Below are 20,352 nucleotides of genomic sequence, written 5' to 3' on the forward strand. Positions count from 1 at the left end.
TCATCAGAGGACTCCATCAATACCTGGACCTATTGATACTAAGAGGGCGAACACACCAATCCATCTTAATGTATGTGATCTTTACTGCATCTACATATGCATGTAAAATCTTGTGCATTTTTACTTTCTACATCTGATGTGCATAACATAAAAGAGTGATCATCCTTAAATTTCACACATTTACAGTACTATACATACATGACCCCTGCTGTATCACTACAAATATAAGATCAATAGCAAAATCAAATGATATGTAACTGATTTCAAATATGTATTTATCAGATATAAAGAACACTACTGGTATCAATTAACATTTATTTTTAAATAATACAATAAATATACTACAAAGGAACATGGGCTTTAGTAGAGCGTTACAACAATCATCGCTCTCGCTCCATTTCACAATGAAGGACAGGCCCGTTTTCATCGATCACTTCAAGTCTAGATCATAATACGGCCAAACTGGGGAAAGAAAGAAACATTAAGAGAAAAAGCTTAACAATTTCATGCATACAGAAAAGTTTTAATGCTTCAAAAGACATACAAAGATGGGTGGACACAGAAAACTTGAATTTATTGACACCAGTATCTCTCTATTTGCTCGTACACAGGTTTGACAGGAACTCAAAACAAACAAACAAACAAACATTACAAAGACAAAAACAAATAAGAATAAACTTTATTGGCAGCATTTTCTGCTTGTTTTTAAATGTACAGAAGAATTAGTTGATCATTTTTATTGTTTATCGAACTGGATTGTTCATTTGCATTTCCAATCGTCTTTAAAGAAATAGTTCAAGTCATATTTAAAAAAAAAAATTAAAGAGCAAGATTTTGCAGGTCTAGTGGTCAAAAGCGAAAGGGAAAGCGCACGAAGTGGCAAAAGATGCAGAATAGCATTGGACTTTACATGAATAAAAGGGTGGCTCTATTCAATTCAACATTTCTGTGAAGTATTATGTGTGCATGAAAGCAACGTAATAGTACCTAGCAGAAATTTGTAATCTACAACATAATTTTGATTTTTTTATATTCAAAAACTGAGAAATATCTTTGGAGGAAAAGTTAAAATCGGCAGAAAAAAATCATTAAACTATTCATTGCTTTGCATAAGCGTTTAGTAAGAGATATCCTCCATTAAGATATTCACAGAGTCCCAAACCAATTTTCCAGAGCTATCCGAACTGTTTAAAGTTTTAATATGTTAAACGTTTGAGGTGAAAGCTGTTCCATTGCACTGATTTCCATATAGGAAACGATACAAAAAATTCAAGCCCTCAGATGTGTTGTAACTAAACAACGGTAACACTTTACATTACAAAGCCCATTTTACACGCAATACATGCTGTTATAAATCAACGAAAATGAAACGAGCAGCTGGGCGTTATAAGTCCATTGTACATCCAGCACAACGCAAGATGTTTGAGTCGGAAATCAGTAATATGAACATTGTAATGTAAAGTGTAAGTGCTTCAGAGGATCAGTACATCACTTTTCTCCACAAGTAATAGGAATTGAATCTGGACAAATCAGAGGAATGACATTCAAAGGCAAACATGTTTTCAATTATGAGTGAATATGATTGTACGACATGCATAAAAATACTCCACCTCCTCCCCAAACAACCTAGGCAGAGACATAAGACGTGAAATTGCTTGGGAGTCACCGCAGAGCCAAGTTCAATCAAAACAAACAAAAAACAGGAAAGGTATATATTTGTAGCACCACAGACAAAAGGAAATAGCACCTAGTTTACCGATATTGTGTTTCCTCAGTGTGACGGCCTGTACGTGTGAGCTCAGACTCCCGTGTGAGCAAATCAATGCTGACTTTGTGGCCGTGTGCACTCTCTATCTTACGTTTATTGTCATTTAAAGCACAAAAGACGCCGTTCACATCTGCAATAAAACATTTTGTTATTAATTTCCTTTATTTTGTTGTCTCTTTTTCAGACCCTCTGATGCATATCTTTATTTGGGGGTGTTTCAGATATCTGATACTTTACGTTGTTTTCTACTCTTTCCAAGCAGCTCTGTCCTTATCGCTCAATGGGTTCACATGCACGTTTTGAAGCCAGAGCCAAAAAATCACTTCACCAGAAAAAAAATATACAGAAAGTACTTACAAACATAGAAAAAATATTTATATATATTTATATATATAATCACCATTCCAGGGAATGGAAGACAAGTATGCACAAAAAACCAAAGCTTTGATGTGAATGTGGAAGGGAGGACAACATTAAACCCCAGTAAACAAACAGACAAAACTATTTCTCGTACGTGAAACACGGAGAAGGGGTCTCCCCGCGGCGGAAATAAACCATTATAGCCCGTAGGAGTGGCATCACAGGGGGCGGGGCAGGGCGAAGACTCAGACAGGTGTAAAGTGGGTGGGGCTTGGAGATATATGAGCGATGACCTCATCCAGTTTCAAAACTTGCATGTGATGAAGAGGGTACACTGAGGTTTTAATAACCCATTGTTTAGACATCCATTCTTTCTTCAAATTTGTTTTTTTTTTTGGAAACACAAAACTTTACAAATATGTTGTCCTATTTCTTTCTTGTGTTTTGTTTCAGAGGAAATGAATATGTTTTTGCGTGTGCTCGGTGAGCAGTCTTAGCCGATGAAACAGGCCGGTCCGACCTCGAAGCCAAACTTCTGCGTCGCTCCGCCGAAATCGTTGAACATAATGTCAACAAACGGTACCTGCTCCACCTTTGGCGTGTTGATCTCAAGAATAGTCTTTTCGTAGCCCTTTTTCAACTGCAAAGTAAAAGAAAAAGGAAATGTTAGTATGTTATTTGACGAATCAATGGCAACACTGTAGGATTGACAATGTTGTTACCGGGTCAGTGACGTGAAGTTAATCATTTTGTGTCCGTATGGTTAAATGTAAAAGGGTTAAAATTTTAAAATGAATTTGCAGATTACTTGCATTTATTCTCTTTTTTGAGGACCAAGTCTAAAATTTCTGGTTTTATTTCATTTTGAAAGAATATTTGGGGGATAATTGCAAAAATGTTAATGTGGTGTAACCGGTCTGTGTCAGTTGGTCGAACTTTTTTTTATGAAAATATATTCATATATCAAATTATATTTTTACATACATTTTTACATCATTTGTAAAGAATTGTTTAGAAAACAGAGCTGTTTTTCCGCATATGTCAGGACAAATATTACTAAAAGGCATAAAAATTTACATTTTGTAATAACTGATAAAATTTAGTTTTGTGTGATATTTTAAAAAATATATATATTTTTTGATGATTATGCTTTCATGCCATTAAGTTGGATAAAATATTTCTCATTCTTTGTCACAATTGGCGGTTACACCATTTGACATTTTCAGGTCCATTCAGTCTTAATGTGATGTTAATTATTTTGTGTCTGTATGGATAAATGAAATGTAAAAGGGTTAAAATTTCAAAATAATTTAGCTGATTACTTGCATACATTTTCTTTTTTGAGGACCAAGTCTAAAATTTTTAATTAATTTTGAAAGAATATTTGGGGGATAATTGCAAAAATGTCAATGTGGTGTAACCGGTCTATGTCAATTGGTGTGAATATTTCTTTTTAAATGAAAATATAAATATATTCATAAAAAATTTGGAGTAAAAAAAAAAGTATAATAATTTAGTTTAGTTTAATATGATTTTTTACATACATTTTTACATCATTTGTAAAAAAAAAAAATGTTAGAAAACAGAGCTGTTTTTCAGCATATGTCCGGACAAATAATACAAAAAGGCATAAATATTTACATTTAGTAATAACTGATCAAATTTATTTTTGTGTCATATTTTAAAAAGTTTTTTTTATGATTATGCTTGCATCCCATCAAGGTGGATAAAATATTTATTATTTCTCATTCTTTGTCACAATTTGGCGGTAACACCACTTCACATTTTTAGGTCCATTCAGTCTTAACATTACATTAATTATTTTGTGTCCATATGGATAAATTTAATGTAAAAGGGTTAAAATTCCAAAATAATTTGCAGATTACTTGCATATATTTTCTTTTTTGAGGACCAAGTCTAAAATTTCTGGTTTTATTTCATTTTGAAAGAATATTTGGGGGATAATTGCAAAATGTCAGTGTGGTGTAACCGGTCTGTGTCAATTGGTGTAACTAGTATTTTTTATGAAAAAATAAATGTATTCATAAAAAATGTGGAATAAAATATAAGCATCTAGTTTAGTTTAATATGATTTTTTTTTACATAAATTTTTACATAATTTGTCAAAGATTATTTAAAAAACAGAGCTGTTTTCAGCATATGTCAGGACAAATATTACAAAAATACATAAAATTTACATTTAGTAATAACTAATCAAATGTATTTTGTGTGATATCTTAAAATGATTTTTTTTAATAACGCTTACATGCCATTAAGGTGGATAAAATATTTCATATTTCTCATTCTTTGTCGCAATTGGCGGTTACACCATTTGACATTTTCAGGTCCATTCAGTCTTAACGTGACGTTAATTATTTTGTGTCCGTATGAAAAAATTAAATGTAAAGGGTTAAAATTTCAAAATAATTTTGCAGATTACTTGCATAAATTTTCTTTTTTGAGAACCAAGTCTAAAATTTCGGTTTTATTTCATTTTGAAAGAATATTTGGGGGATAATTGCAAAAATGTCAATGTGGTGTAACCAGTCTGTGTCAATTCGTGTAACTAGTATTTTTTTAATAAAAAAAAATATTCATAAAAAATGTGGAATAAAATATAATCATCTAGTTTAGTTTAATATGTTTTTTTAACATCATTTGTCAAAGATTATTTATAAACAGCTGTTTTCAGAATATGTCCAGACAAATATTACAAAAAGGCATAAAAATGTACATTTAGTAATAACTAATAAAATGTATTTTTGTGTGATATTTTAAAGTGATTTTTTTTTTTTTTTTTTTTTGATGATTACACTTACATGCCATCAAGGTGGATAAAATATTTAATATTGCTCATTCTTCGTCGCAATTGGCGGTTACACCGTTTGACATTTTTAGGTCCATGCAGTCTTACTTTTATAAAAATTGTGCAAATGTAATAAAATCAACATAAATACTTCATGTGCATTGAAATATATCTGCTGCAAGTTTTTAAAAAGATTTTTGAATTTCTCATCTTGCCAGACCGTTTTCGTCACTAACCCTAATGCAAAAGCACATCACTGACCCTAATGCAAAAGCTAATGTATTCACTTGCATTGGCATACAGGTTAAAGTATGTGTCTGGCGATAGTTTGCATGAAATTATTGCATCAATAGCATGACATTTTCTTTTACTCATTCATATGAAAATGCTTTTTAAACTTTCTGAATGAATGTATTTCTCGTCAGGCCATGTGCTTACCGCACATCCGTCGACAGCGGCTCTGATGTACGGGTTGTTGTCGTATGACATCTCCTCATCGTTGGAGCCCAGGAAGCGGATGGCTTTGTCATAAGAGTCCTGATCCTGGTCGTGCCAAGCCACAGACTGGTAACAGTTGTAGGTGATGTTCTGCCGTGCCGTGGCACTGAGTAAACGCAGGAACGTCATCTGGACAACACTGATCGGGTTTCCTTCTGCATCCACGTAAGAGAGCTACATCCACAAACAAAAAGAAGTCTGGTCTAGATAACAGCTAGATAAACGGCACCCAGAGATTCTGTTGAAAACTACACATCACACCCCTTTGGTCTTATTGTACTTCAAGGTCAATGAATGCTGTTTTGGGTTTGGATTTATTCATATGTTCAAGCTAAAAACTTGATTTTTACCTTAAATTCTCATTTAAAGGTTCAAAGATGAATTTCACATGGAAAGTCAGAGTCGTTTCAAACCCAAAAATAATGATCCTAAAACTTTTTTGGTTTTGTTAATCTTCTCTATGATCTCTTGCTACTGAATGCTTCTGTGTTTCTGATAGCCATGCCACACTCTATTACCCATAATGCACCCTCAAAACAGATCTGCTCTGCTTGTGTTAAAAACAAAACAAATTCACATTCAGACATGGAGTATAATCTTATTTAAATGTTTCAGAGATTTCACTAATGCATTCAAACCAGTTGCTGCTTTATATGCAAATTCCCTTTGTGGTGTGACGCAACATTTGCATGACCAAAAATATGCAAACGTTTCGTTTCCATTCTTTTATTATACCAACCCGTGTTGAGAAGAAAACTCCATCTCCTCTGATCCACAAACACACACATATGTGACTGACTGCGAGAGTGAAGCGCATGCAGCATACATGCCACAAAACATTATAGTGTATACTTACGAGTAGGAGCTTCTTTACACATATTCTCATATTTACTGACCTTGCATGCATGTGTGACTTAACACACACACATTTGTAAACTTGTACACAAATACTTGTGAGGACCCCTGAGATACATTATAGTACTGTGACTGAACCAAGGTATGAATACAGTACTTTTTGTACCTGATAGTGAAGTCAGTTTTAGATCATCTATTTGTTAAAACAGTCAGAAATGTGGTCCTCACAAGCACAGTGAAACAAGTTACACACATACTTTGTGCATGCAACCCACCCCACATCCATCCACGCCCTGAACACATTACCTCATGTTTACAGCTGCATGTCAAGAGTGGCTGAACCCAGAAGCTCAGTGGGTAAACAGACACAGAACAGCTTCGTTCTAAACCTTAGTCAGCTGCTTTGTTATAAGCTGCTTCCTGCTACCTCACTGTCTGCTGCTACCTCACTGCCGCTTTCACTATCTACAGCTGCCTCGCTGTCAGTTGCCTCATTCTTGCCTCAGTGTCTACTGTTGCCTTCCTGTGTCTATAGTCAGCTGCCTCCCTGCTGCCTTGCTGTCTACCGCTACCTTGCTGTCTACCGCTGCCTCGCTGTCTACTGCTGCCTCTGTCTACCACTGTCTACCGCTGCCTCGCTGTCTACCGATACCTCGTTGTCTACCGCTGCCTCGCTGTCTACCGCTGCCTCGCTGTCTACCACTGCCTCGCTGTCTACCACTGCCTCACTGTCTACCGCTGCCTCGCTGCCTACCGCTGCCTCGCTGTCTACCACTGTCTATCGTTGCCTCGCTGTCTACCGCTGCCTCGCTGTCTACCGCTGCCTCGCTGTCTACTGCTGCCTCTGTCTACCACTGTCTACCGCTGCCTCGCTGTCTACCGCTACCTCTGTCTACCACTGTCTACCGCTGCCTCGCTGTCTACCGCTACCTTGTTGTCTACCGCTGCCTCGCTGTCTACTGCTGCCTCTGTCTACCACTGTCTACCGCTGCCTCGCTGTCTACTGCTGCCTCTGTCTACCGCTACCTCGTTGTCTACTGCTGCCTCGCTGTCTACCGCTGCCTTGCTGTCTACCGCTACCTCTGTCTACCACTGTCTACCGCTGCCTCGCTGTCTACCGCTACCTTGTTGTCTACCGCTGCCTCGCTGTCTACTGCTGCCTCTGTCTACCACTGTCTACCGCTGCCTCGCTGTCTACTGCTGCCTCTGTCTACCACTGTCTACCGCTGCCTCGCTGCCTACCGCTGCCTCGCTGTCTACCACTGTCTACCGTTACCTCACTGTCTACCGCTACCTTGCTGTCTACCGCTGCCTCGCTGTCTACTGCTGCCTCTCTCTACCACTGTCTACCGCTGCCTCGCTGTCTACCGCTACCTCGTTGTCTACTGCTGCCTCGCTGTCTACCGCTACCTCGCTGTCTACCACTGACTCCCTGTCTACCGCTGCCTCACTGTCTACCGCTGCCTCGCTGCCTACCGCTGCCTCGCTGTCTACCACTGTCTATCGTTACCTCGCTGTCTACCGTTGCCTCGCTGTCTACCGCTGCCTCTCTGTCTACCGCTGCCTCCCACTACCTCTCTGTCTACCGGTACCTCATTGTCTACCACTGCCTCACTGTCTACCGCTACCTAGCTGTCTACGATGCATCGCTGTCTACCGCTGCTATACTGTCTACCACTACCTCGCTGTCTACCCCTACCTCGCTGTCTACGATGCCTCGCTGTATACCGCTGCTATACTGTCTACCACTACCTCGCTGTCTACCACTACCTCGTTGTCTCCCGTTTCCTCGTTGTCTACTGCTGCCTCGCTGTCTACCACTACCTCGCTGTCTAACACTACCCTGTTGTCTACCACTGCCTTGCTGTCTACCGCTGCCTTGCTGTCTACCGCTGCCTTGCTGTCTACCGCTGCCTTGCTGTCTACCGCTGCCTTGCTGTCTACCGCTGCCTTGCTGTCTACCGCTGCCTTGCTGTCTACCGCTGCCTTGCTGTCTACCACTACCTCGCTGTCTACCGCTGCCTCAATGTCTACCACTGTCTACTTCTACCTCACTGTCTACCACTACCTCGCGGTCTACCACTACCTCGCTGTCTACCACTACCTCGCTGTCTAATACTACCTCACTGTCTACCTATGCCTCACTGTATACCGCTACCTCTCTGTCTACCGCTACCTCATTGTCTACCACTGCCTCGCTGTCTACCACGCTGCCTCCCTGTCTACCTCACCTCCGTGTCTACCGTTACCTCCGTGTCTACCGCTACCTCGCTGTCTACCGCTACCTCGCTGTCTACCGCTACCTCGCTGTCTACCGCTACCTCGCTGTCTACGATGCCTCGCTGTATACCGCTGCTATACTGTCTACCACTACCTCGCTGTCTACCACTACCTCGTTGTCTCCCGTTTCCTCGTTGTCTACTGCTGCCTCGCTGTCTACCACTACCTCGCTGTCTACCACTACCTCGCTGTCTACCGCTGCCTTGCTGTCTACCGCTGCCTTGCTGTCTACCGCTGCCTTGCTGTCTACCGCTGCCTTGCTGTCTACCACTACCTTGCTGTCTACCACTACCTCACTGTCTACCGCTGCCTCAATGTCTACCACTGTCTACTTCTACCTCACTGTCTACCACTACCTCGCGGTCTACCACTACCTCGCTGTCTACCACTACCTCGCTGTCTAATACTACCTCACTGTCTACCTATGCCTCACTGTATACCGCTACCTCTCTGTCTACCGCTACCTCATTGTCTACCACTGCCTCGCTGTCTACCACGCTGCCTCCCTGTCTACCTCACCTCCGTGTCTACCGTTACCTCCGTGTCTACCGCTACCTCGCTGTCTACCGCTACCTCGCTGTCTACCGCTACCTCGCTGTCTACCCCTGCCACGCTGTCTACCGCTACCTCAGAGCCTACCGCTACCTCTCTGTCTACTGCTACCTCACTGTCTACCGCTGCCTCGCTGCTGCCTCGCTGCTACCTCGCTGTCTACCGCTACTTCGCTGTCTACCGCTGCCTCGCTGTCTACCGCTGCCCCGCTGTCTACCGCTTCCTCGCTGTCTACCGCTACCTCACTGTCTACCGCTACCTCGTGGTCTACCACTACATTACTGTCTACTGCTGCCTCACTGTCTACCGCTACCTCACTGTCTACCGCTACCTCACTGTCTACTGCTGCCTCACTGTTTACTGATGTCTCACTGCATACTGCTGCTTCGTTGCCAGCTGCCTCACTGTCTCGCTGAAACTATGTGGAACTATTTTCAATAATTAAAAAAAGGTATTTGCTTGACTCCGTTCACCTGGTTTGAGAAAAGTACAATTAATGCTGTGCAAAGATTTTGCCCTAAATAATTTTTTTTATAAAGTGTCATTTTGATGCCTGCTGTTCTGACTAGCAAAAATATGCCACCTAAATTGCAATCTACAGCATGTAGAATGCTCACTAGGGTTTAGACCAAAGCTAACAAGTGTGTCAAAAATCATGTGTTTATAGACGAGACAGATTCCATCAGTCAGACCTCTCCCGGCAAAATCTCGAAATATCTACAAATTGATGTTACATTTGGCTAGTGTGATTGTCTGATGGGGTTTACTGTACATCTGTAAATGTTTTTGCTCTCGTTTCTACTGCAAGAGACTGACTCATGGCCCTGCCTACAGCCCTCAGATTACCCATAAATCTGAGCAAAAACACACGTTTTCCGCCGTTCTGATGATGACCATGCCCTGGCGCAAACAGATCTGACAAGCATGCAGAAGCGCAGGTCTCCAGAGACAGAACCCAGATCCTCAGAACCACAGAGGATCGGTGGAACCTCAGGCCCGTTCTCTCATGCACTCCTACTTACCATTGACCCTCTCTTGTAGCGACTATACCATGTGCCCGGACTGTCTTTGGGCCAGCGAGCCATTTTGCTCTGTAAAACAGAAGACTATTTCAGGAGGATGAGGAAAAGGAGTAACTCTTACCAGTTTACCACGTTTGAATTCACTGAACCACGACCCTGGATTCTCCTTCACCCAGGAGGTGAGCCTGGCCTGCACACCACAGCGGGAGAGAGAGACAGAGTTAAATAGAGTCCATGCCGAAAAGAAATGTGAGGGAGGGTAAATACAATATGCTGGTTCGGTTATCAAACAACATACATATTAAAAACAACAAATAAATAAAAAGTGAATTCTGCATCCAGTGTAAAGGTCCACAGGGACCTTGTGCTTTCCATTTGAAAGCTCGTGCTGAGATAAACCTGTGAAGGAACTGAAATGTGGTTGGTTTGTGAGAATCACCTTCACACCCTACTGAGTGATTCTTCATCAGCGAAGCTGAAGAGCAATGAAATGAGAATCGTAATTAAATCAAGATTGGATATTTTTATCACATGATTACGCTCGAGCTTTATACTGTGATTTCCCAAACACATTACTCTGGAGAATTTTCTTTTGATCTGCAATCCTTTAAAGCTCAGATCTCTGTCTCTGGGACGTTAGCGTGTTTTGTTGAGTAGCAGTCAAGAGAATATTTCTTACCCCTTCGCTCTTCTTATCAGGAAATATGCAGCTCTCCCCACCAGCTGTGAAATTACAGTACACTTTAAACGAGTCTCTGGAACAGCCCTGGTTTGGATCGACCCAGTATTCACCTACAAAACACACAGAATGGGTGAATCGTGATGAAAATGCATTAATAAGGATTGCATGTACACACGTGATCGGTTTCTGACAGAGCATCAAAACATTAAGGAGTGCAGCTAAAAGCTGGAAATTTAAAAGAGGTGTGAAAATAAAACACTTTGAAATCGAAAATTGTGTGTGCGTGATAGAGGGAATGAGACGCTCACCATCTGGGAAATCTGGGTGGCACAGCTGTAGGTCTTTGCAGGTACGGGCGGGGTTAGTCTGTGTGCCCAGCGGGTGCTTCATCTGTTCAATTTCCAGTTTGAGAGAGTTCAGAGAGCCAAAGATCTCCTCCATACCATCCTCATAGTCTTTGTAGTTGGCATCTGCAGCATCGTCCATCATCTGGCTGGCATCGATGTTCCTCTTCGCCCGTTTTGGGCTGGAAAGGATAGGCAGAGGGTGGATGACATCACCGGGTGGACCCTACAGAAAAAGATTAAGTTTATATTAATGTGGCGTCACGTGACCCATTCTATGAGATCTGGAGAATCGAAGTTTAATTTCAATCTTTGACATGACCTTACTCAGTCATGACATATATAGGAGGAGTTGTAGAAAACAGCAAACCACTAAAAATTACTATAGCTGGGTTTTCACAGACTGGGTCACATATAAAGAGTAAACAAAAAAAATGGAACGGCGCTTATGACTATAAAATAAAACTCAGCAGAACATTTTTGAGTGGTTGCTAAGGTGTTGCTATGCATTTTCCAAAAGGGTTTTGAGTGGCCAGATGCTTAATGCATTTACATTTACACATTTAAAAGACGCTTTAATCTAAAAAGTAGTTTTAAATATACATTTTTTATCACTATGAATTATCCCAGGAGGTCGAACCTATAACCTTTTGTGCTACAATGCAATGCTCTACCACTTAGCTATATAGCACCAGGGTTTCCCATAGCACATTTCAGTTCAGGCGGCCCGCCTAAGCTTGGAAACCCTACCGCCTTAAGTAGGTCATTATTAGTTGTAAATAAAAATATTTTAATTTTCATCATGACGCATACGCCCCACCCCTTTGATTGCCACGCCCTCTGCCCTGCCCACTCACCCAACCCTACCACCTTAAATAACAAATTTTATGCGCGAAACCCTGTAGCACCATAAACTAGACCACTGATATGTGATGCATCTTTCTAGGGGTTTGTCAGCACTGTGGTCCCCAGGTGAAAAAAAATACCCTTTATTTATTTTCGTGCACTAATTTGAACTAAAATGTGCTTAAAAAATATATTTAAAAAGTGTATTAAGGTACCACTTGTAGTAAACTTTGTAAAAAAATCTTTGTATGAGAGTTTAATACAAGTGTTAACTACTGTAAATGGGTCAATGACGTGATGTTAATTATTTTGTGTCCGTATGGATAAGTTAAATGTAAAAGGGTTAAAATTTCAAAATAAATTTGCAGATTACTTGCATACACTCTCCTTTTTGAGGACCAAGTCTAAAATTTCTGGTTTTATTTCATTTTGACAGAACATTTAGGGGATAATTGCAAAAATGTCAATGTGGTATAACCGGTCTGTCTCAATTGGTGTAACTAGTATTTTTTTAAATGAAATTATAAATATATTCATAAAAAATGTGGAATAAAATATAATTATCTAGTTTAGTGTAATATTATTTTTTACATACATTTGTCAAAGATTATTTAGCAAACAGAGCTGTTTTCAGCTTATGTCAGGACAAATATTACAAAAACACATTAAAATTACATTTTATTAGAAATAACTAATAAAATTATACTTTATTATTATTATTATTATTATTAATTTATTTATGATTACGCTTACATGCCATCAAGGTGGATAAAATATTTTATATTTCTCATTCTTTGGCGCAAATGAAGGTTATACCATTTGACATTTTCATGTCCATTCAGTCTTAACTTTTATAAAAATGGTGCAAAATTTTATTGCATAAAATTTACATAAATACACTATGTTCATTGAAATAAACCTGATGCATGCTTTTTATGTGTGCTTTTAAAACATTTTTGAATTTCTCATATTGCCAAACCATTTTTGTCTCTGACCCAAATACATTTTTTAATACAGAGATAATTTGTTAAAAGCGCATTTTAGTTCATTTTCATAGTGTCCCAAAATAGTACAAATAAGTACACTTAAATTATCTTAAGAAGTACTTAAGAGGAATTTTTAGTATATTAAGTACACAATTAGTGTGTGAATAAGTGCACTTTAAGTACACTAAGGAAGTGTACTACTTTTTCACCTGGGTCATGCAGGTGAAAGGAGTTTGAATTTTGAACCCAACATTGCCTAATCATCCCTTGCTCTTCACCTAATCATTTCCTGCCATTAGGGGTGTGACGGTCATTATATAACCGTGAGACCGACGGTTATAGTTGAACACCGTCATTAGAACTCTAAAATTTATGCTGGGCAGAGAGTGACAGCGCAGTCTTCTGGCAACAGTGTGTTTTTTTAATATTTCATTGCGTTCTGTTAAATTGTTCAAAGTTATTACTGTGTATTACTGTGCTTGGCATCACAATCATGATTTTATGGTAAAATGACACTTTCCCGTCAATCCACGAGCATTTAAACGAGCAAAACGCCCCCCACAGACGGTTATGTGATGAACCGTCACATTTGACTCACGTCATAACCGTCATCACCAATTCTGAAACCGGCACACCCCTACCTGCCATATCTTAAATGTAGTAAAATGACCAAAAGAAAAAGTAGAAAATGCTGTACTGTAATACTGTAAACTCATACAGCTTCATACAGTTACAAATATAAACAATTAGAAAAAAATACTAATTTAACTAAAAATTTCTCTCTGTGACCTCCGGCTCTTTTACCCAAAATAGAAAGAAATACACATCTGTGGATATTACATATCAGGTTTTCCCGAAAAAGCAATATCCACTGAATCTCACAAAGGTACCCAAATAAAGCAAATAAACAGCAGATTCAGTTCAGTGCCTGTAGTTATATAAGAACTCTTGCAGAATAATTCATTTAAATGTTTTCTAAAAGCAAAATAAATCATTTATGTGTTTTATGTGCAGTTTTGTTCTGTTACATACTGGAGGTCCAGGAGGTCCCGGATGTCCAGATTCTCCCTTCGGACCAGTTTGACCCTACAGAGGCAGAAGAAGAACTGGATTTTGACAAGGGGCACAACAAAAATACACACATCAAAGCTGGTGTAACATTCAAGAATAACTTACACTTGATCCTTTAGCACCTTTAGGACCAGGAGGACCCTAAACGAGATTTCATAATAAAGGTTACAATTAGAAATGGGTTTTAAATATGGTCACATAAAAAAACATTAATATTTTAACAGCATTTCTTTATTAAATTTTGAGAGAAATGTCAGATACAGTACCGGAAGTCCAGGAGGTCCGATCGGTCCAAGGGGTCCAGAGGGTCCAGAAATACCCTAAAGAAAAGGGCACACACATAGAGTTTATAAAGCCTGCTTTACTAAAATACCAAACCTCAAACAAGTTTCATATGCTTTTTATATATATATGTGTGTCGTACATTGTCTCCTTTAGGTCCGGAAGAACCCTGTGGACCAGGCAGACCCCGGTCACCCTTCTCGCCCTGCTCTCCTGGAGGTCCAATCAGTCCAATGAGACCAGGATGACCCTGAAAAACCACACGGCTGTTATAAACGTATTTATTCATAATCAATACTGCCATACTGTACATCGATGAATCTACTGAACATATGAATAATTAAAACAGCGCCAAACACTTTAGTAAAACATATCGACAGACTGGGTCATGAACAGTCGCCTTAGAGGAACTTTTAAATAATTCAACATGACCTAATGATGAATTTGCTTTTCTCACCTTTTCACCTTTAACACCAGTATCTCCCTTCAAACCAGGTAAACCAGGAGGACCCTAAAAGAGAGAGAAGAAGTATATTTCAGACACAGCTTATTTTTAATAAGTTTAATAAACAGATTCTGGGATGTCCGTACCATCGGTCCAGGAGGTCCATCGGGTCCAGGAGAACCAGGTAGTCCTTGTTCTCCCTAAACCAAAACCATCATACATTACAATACTGTTTAAATAGGATCATTATCATTATTTCAGATCACTGCAATGAGATTCAAATTTCTTTATTTGTTTATCTAGCACAGATTCTGACATTAATATTTGATTATACCAGGTTGTTCACTCACCACTGGACCAGGAACTCCTCTCAGACCCTCAGGACCAGGCTTTCCAGGAGCTCCCTGGGGTCCAACCGGACCCGTCTTTCCAGCCGGACCCTCCAGACCAGATTCACCCTGAAACACAAAGATAAAGACGCAACATATGACGTTGTTATACATGCAACACAAAATATAAACAGATGAGCAAGTTTGTTTGTTACCTTGGCACCCTTCTCTCCCTGTCTTCCTTCAGGTCCAGCAGGTCCAGGAGGTCCCTGAGCGGGGAAAATAAAAATAAGACTAAGACTAACATCTATGGTTCTATCTATCGAAATATTTTATAGATGCAAGCACTTACTCTCTTTCCTGGAGGACCGGTGGGCCCAGTTTCACCAGTTGGTCCAGGGGAACCCTACAACAAACAAACAGCATTCAACACGGTCATATACGTGCAGCCAAAAGCTGAGATGCTGACTGATATAGATGCATACTCACTGGCTGACCAGCTTCTCCATCATCTCCCTTATCTCCAGCAGCCCCATCCAAACCCTGTGAGAGGAAGAGGAAGTGATGTCACTACCTACAGAAAACTCTTACTTAATGCCCAGTCATGCATTCATTAATTCAAGACTTACAGGTGGCCCAGGCTCTCCAGGAGGACCAGGATCACCAGGGAATCCACTAGGACCCTGAAAAAAACAGACGTATTATTTAAGACGCATTGTTAAGCATCAGAGTCTATTTGGATGTAGTGAAACTTACAGGACTTCCTTTAGGACCATCATCTCCTGGTGGTCCTTTTGGACCAGGAGGACCAGCGGAACCAGCAGGTCCAGATTCTCCCTTCTCTCCTCTTTCTCCTCTTGGGCCCTAACACACACGGACACATGCAGATAGGTATTTTGTCTATGTCCAGCAGACTAAAATTACTCAATAACTTTATTGTAAGTCAAATGTGTTTTGTGTCATACCAGAGGGCCAACATCTCCCTGTTGACCCGGTTCTCCTGGTTCTCCAGAATCACCCTACAGAAAAGAGAAAAAGAGGGTGAAGTATGTGGCCTTAAAAACTAAGGTTAATATTAAAATGCAGCAGGAGTGTACAATATACTCTCTCTCTCTCTCTTTAACAGAGTTTTTCTCTACTGGACAGAAGAGCAGTTCAGCATCATTATTCACTGTCACGTCAGCAAAACTGCCACGCTTTCTGAAAATCTCTTACTGAATGACAAACGGCACCACATCAATATTTCAACATACTGCAATCTAGTGGACACATGACAATCATCAGTCAGCAATCACAACACCGACTGCACCCTGACGCCTTCAAATCATTTATGCTTTTATCCAAAATGACTGATGGTGTATTCAAGGTATGCAATTTCTTACAACGTATGAGTGTTTCTGAATGGTGCGTGATCATGCCAAATCCACTGGCACATGTTCATGTTTCGGGTGGTTGCTATGCAGTTGGTGGGTGTTCTTTACTTGTGGCCTGGGTCCGTTCTTTAATGTTAGCTCATTGGATTGTCCAAATTTGAAGGCTGCGACCTTCGAAGGACGTATTTAAAGACTGTTTGTGTCACAGCAGGCTAGTAAGGCTGACCCAATTCGAAGGATGCCTAAAATGAAGCCTCAAAATGTGCGTTGGTCATATACAGATGGTGGCACAAATTATGGATCCTCCAAAGGCTAGACCGTCTCATTTCAGTTCTCTTCGTGGACTTCGGAGGCTGCGACCTTTAAAGACCGAGGACTCTATCATACACTCGGCGCAATGTGCAACACAAGTGACTTTTGCTAGTTTCAACCCACCGCAATTATCATTTTCACGTTTAACGCCACGTTGTTTAAATAGCAAATGCATTTGTGCCCAATTTTGCGCCCATGGGCGTTCTGGGCTGAAAACGAGGTGTGTTAAGGCACTATTTTGAGGCAACTAAATGGCGCAATAATGTTTTTGTTATTTAATGAGTGCATTCGTGGATGCGCAGCAGCAAAAAAAAGCTTTTAAATATGAAAAATTCAAATGTAAAGATTATTATTGAGTTTCTTGGACATAAATGAGGATCGATTATAAGACATTAGAAGGGGTAAAGAGCAGCATCACCTGTAGCCTGGTAAGTAAATAAATGCCTAGCTTTAAACAAATGCTACCCTATGGATTTATTGTATATGATGACTCTGTACCTGTGGATATGGTGAGATGAGAAACATTTTTAAGTAATGCTTTTTTCAAAAAACCCATGGCGCTGTCCGAGTGCTGAAACGGCTCTCCGTACGTTTGTAAATCCTTTATCTCCTGTTTGTATTTTTAAAGTACAAACTTTTTCTTGCATATTTGCAAATTATTTTCTGAGATTACAATGATTATGTAGGTTATCCATACATTTACAGCAATTAAAAGCCTGTTATTTTTACTTCCATGACTGAAGAAAACGGCTTTTAAAGGTTTTAATAAAAAATAAAAATTTAAATACAAATTAAAACAACATATTTTTTTTACTTCAATCTTAAACTGGTGGTCTTCCTCCTTTGCTTAGTTTTTCAGTCTCCAAATTCCGCTTTCTAAATGGCGCCAGGCGGAAGTTGCTTTTAAGGGGGATGAGAACTGAGACATTCATTGGTTTATTGCATGTTACGCCCAAAACACACCTATTACTCATTACAAGAATAGGAACAACCCATTTAGGGTTAAACTATTTTTCCCGTCGTTAAATTAGCAAAAGTGGGTTCGGACACGCCCGTTAAGGCCATGCGCTTAGATCATTAAAACAGGGCCCCGAGTGCTTGCCTTTTGAGGTCGCATCCACAGCTTACAAGGGATGTTCATTTCAGTTAATTTTCCAGACCGACAATCGCAGCTTGTTAACCAAACATTTACCGTTAACTGATAAAATAATTTGATTAATTTACAGGCCATTCACAAATTAAGGATAGAAAAGTGGCAAAATGTCTGTAGCTTGCCGTGCTTTAACACATTTTTTCTTTTAACTGCTATAAATTCTTACCTTCGGTTAACCAGTCAATATAAACATCCCTAGTTTGTATAATTCACTGTCACCGCCGGTGAACATCATACAGTACAGCATATCTATTAGGAAAGTATTGAAACACTCCCTCGTACACGATGCCATGATTCACGACTGTAGATGTATCAAATCAGTCACTTCACTAACTTTAACACCCAAAAACCTCAGCACACCTTCAAACAGGGCTGTGATTACACCCCATCGGTTTAACCTGACAACAAACATCACCTCTCTCTCTCTCTCTCTCTCTCTCTCTCTCTCTCTCTCTCTCTCTCTCTCTCTCTCAGCGGCTGTTAACACCGTCTCAAGCTCTTATTCCATCATCTGTTACTGTAGACATCTCTTCTCTGTTTTCCAGGGTCATTTCTCTTAGCAAACTCCTCTGTGAACTTAAATGGGTCCTTGGTTCCATGGCTGAACGATTATATTCAATAATCTTGACAGCGGATGGCACTCAGTTGACCGAAAACGCTTTGTGTCTTTGTATTAAATTCACAGAGATGCCGACAAACAGCACAGTTTTTTTTCTGAACAGTAAAGTACTAAGCATAACTGCAGATTGTCAAATCATTCTGAAATATGGCAGCAAATGTGCATAAAACAAAGGTTTTAGCCAAATTGTTTTAATACTTCAAAAAGTTTCAGACTAAGGGAGATGAATATTAAAAAAGAGATGTTTCTGTACCTTCTCTCCCACTGCTCCTGGGTTTCCAATACCTCCTGGAGGTCCCTGGGGTCCGTCGGCTCCTGGGGGTCCAGAGGGTCCTCGGGGTCCGGGTGGTCCAGGAGGACCCTGAGAAGGAGAGAGGAATCAAGTTTAAATGTAATAACAAATCGTATTTTATCTTTTTGATTTTATAGACAAATATGTTTGATCATACCATCTGACCGACATCACCAGTCTCTCCTTTCTCACCAGGTGGTCCAGGTAGACCCTGCACACAAGCCATTAAAACCAGTTTAGACCAATATACAGTACGAAGCATACTAAAATCAATTTTCGGTAGTGGAAAAAACATTAAGTCTCATTTTCACAAACCTGATCTGAACGACATTTATACAGTAGGTGGTTCGAAATAATCCCAAAATCAAATTTTGGGAAATCTGAACTCTTGGTCTGAACTCTCTGAGTAGTTTTTATTATATTACGTGTTGCGAATGTAACATCATCCACTAATCCACTTCACTCACTCTTTCCCTAAATAGTAAAAGTATGCAGCTATACCGCACAGCGAACAGTGAGTGATCTCAGACACCTTGCGTATGGATATGTAAAATATAGTTATGGCTTATGTAATGATTGTATTTTCACTTTGCATGTTGATCACAGTGTGTTTTTGAGCTTAATCGCATTGCCTAAAATCAACTAGTTATATAAAAGGATTACTCTACTTTCTGGATTTCTCTCAAGGGTTTTTTCCCTCCTAGGATCCTACAATATTACTACACTCGCTAGTATTATTTAATCTTAGCCACTGTATTCTGCTGCTTTTGTTGTCAGATTTTTCTCCTGCATTTATTAATGTAAAGCTACTTTGAAACAATTAAACATTTGTGAAATGTGCTATAAAAAAATAATGGAATTGATTTAAAAAAATCCAAATTATCCCCCCCATGTCATCCAAGATGTTTTTCGTTGTTCATTTGTTAAGAAATAAAAAATTTTTAAGGAAAACATTACAGGATTTTTCTCCATATAGTGAACTTTAGTGGACCTCAGTGGTTTCCAATTTCAGTGCAGCTTTAAAGGCTCTAAACGATCCCAACCGAAGCATAAGGGTCTTATCTAGCGAAATGATCGTCATTTTCACACAAAAAAGTACTTCACCAGCACGACCTTACGTATTGCGTAATAACATCAAAAGGTCATGCGTTACATATGTGAAATGCACACTTGCGGACCACTTTAAACAATAAACCCACACAAAGACTAAATTAATTAGTATCATTACACATAATACAATGTCTGAACGCTCCTCTTTCTCTACACTTGAAGCAGTAGTTTCGCATACGTCATCTGTGACCTTTTGACGTGATTACGTAAGGTCACGCTGGCACATCACATGGCTAGTGCAAGATAAGTGACGATCGTTTCTCTACATACGACCCTTAAGGGGGTTGCACACCGGATGCGCCGCACAGCACCGCGCCGTCCATAAAAAAATCGAACACATTGTTTTGAATGAGTATACGCACACCGG

General features: G+C 39.8%; 1 protein-coding gene across 2 annotated transcripts in view; it reads right to left on the reverse strand.

The window, feature by feature from the left end:
- Nucleotides 1-301: 301 nt before the first annotated feature.
- col5a1 (procollagen, type V, alpha 1) overlaps nucleotides 302-20,352 on the reverse strand; it is a 110,281-nt gene continuing 90,230 nt past the window's right edge. Inside the window, exons 47-66 of one of the 2 annotated variants that reach the window (XM_065243893.2) lie at nucleotides 19,033-19,086; nucleotides 18,837-18,944; nucleotides 16,092-16,145; nucleotides 15,883-15,990; nucleotides 15,756-15,809; nucleotides 15,616-15,669; nucleotides 15,479-15,532; nucleotides 15,342-15,395; nucleotides 15,148-15,255; nucleotides 14,944-14,997; nucleotides 14,810-14,863; nucleotides 14,495-14,602; nucleotides 14,337-14,390; nucleotides 14,176-14,211; nucleotides 14,032-14,085; nucleotides 11,132-11,393; nucleotides 10,821-10,933; nucleotides 10,142-10,210; nucleotides 5,373-5,606; nucleotides 302-2,768 (exon numbers count right to left, since the gene is read on the reverse strand). In XM_065243893.2, the coding sequence (XP_065099965.1) occupies nucleotides 2,622-2,768; nucleotides 5,373-5,606; nucleotides 10,142-10,210; nucleotides 10,821-10,933; nucleotides 11,132-11,393; nucleotides 14,032-14,085; nucleotides 14,176-14,211; nucleotides 14,337-14,390; nucleotides 14,495-14,602; nucleotides 14,810-14,863; nucleotides 14,944-14,997; nucleotides 15,148-15,255; nucleotides 15,342-15,395; nucleotides 15,479-15,532; nucleotides 15,616-15,669; nucleotides 15,756-15,809; nucleotides 15,883-15,990; nucleotides 16,092-16,145; nucleotides 18,837-18,944; nucleotides 19,033-19,086 (1,833 nt within the window). In that variant the 3' untranslated portion in view covers nucleotides 302-2,621. Of the gene's footprint in view, nucleotides 2,769-5,372; nucleotides 5,607-10,141; nucleotides 10,211-10,262; nucleotides 10,332-10,820; nucleotides 10,934-11,131; nucleotides 11,394-14,031; nucleotides 14,086-14,175; nucleotides 14,212-14,336; nucleotides 14,391-14,494; nucleotides 14,603-14,809; nucleotides 14,864-14,943; nucleotides 14,998-15,147; nucleotides 15,256-15,341; nucleotides 15,396-15,478; nucleotides 15,533-15,615; nucleotides 15,670-15,755; nucleotides 15,810-15,882; nucleotides 15,991-16,091; nucleotides 16,146-18,836; nucleotides 18,945-19,032; nucleotides 19,087-20,352 lie in introns of both variants that reach the window. The other variant, XM_065243892.2, reaches the window with a different exon arrangement.

This window comes from Paramisgurnus dabryanus, chromosome 18 (assembly GCF_030506205.2).
Source record: "Paramisgurnus dabryanus chromosome 18, PD_genome_1.1, whole genome shotgun sequence".
NCBI classification, from domain to species: Eukaryota; Metazoa; Chordata; class Actinopteri; order Cypriniformes; family Cobitidae; genus Paramisgurnus; species Paramisgurnus dabryanus.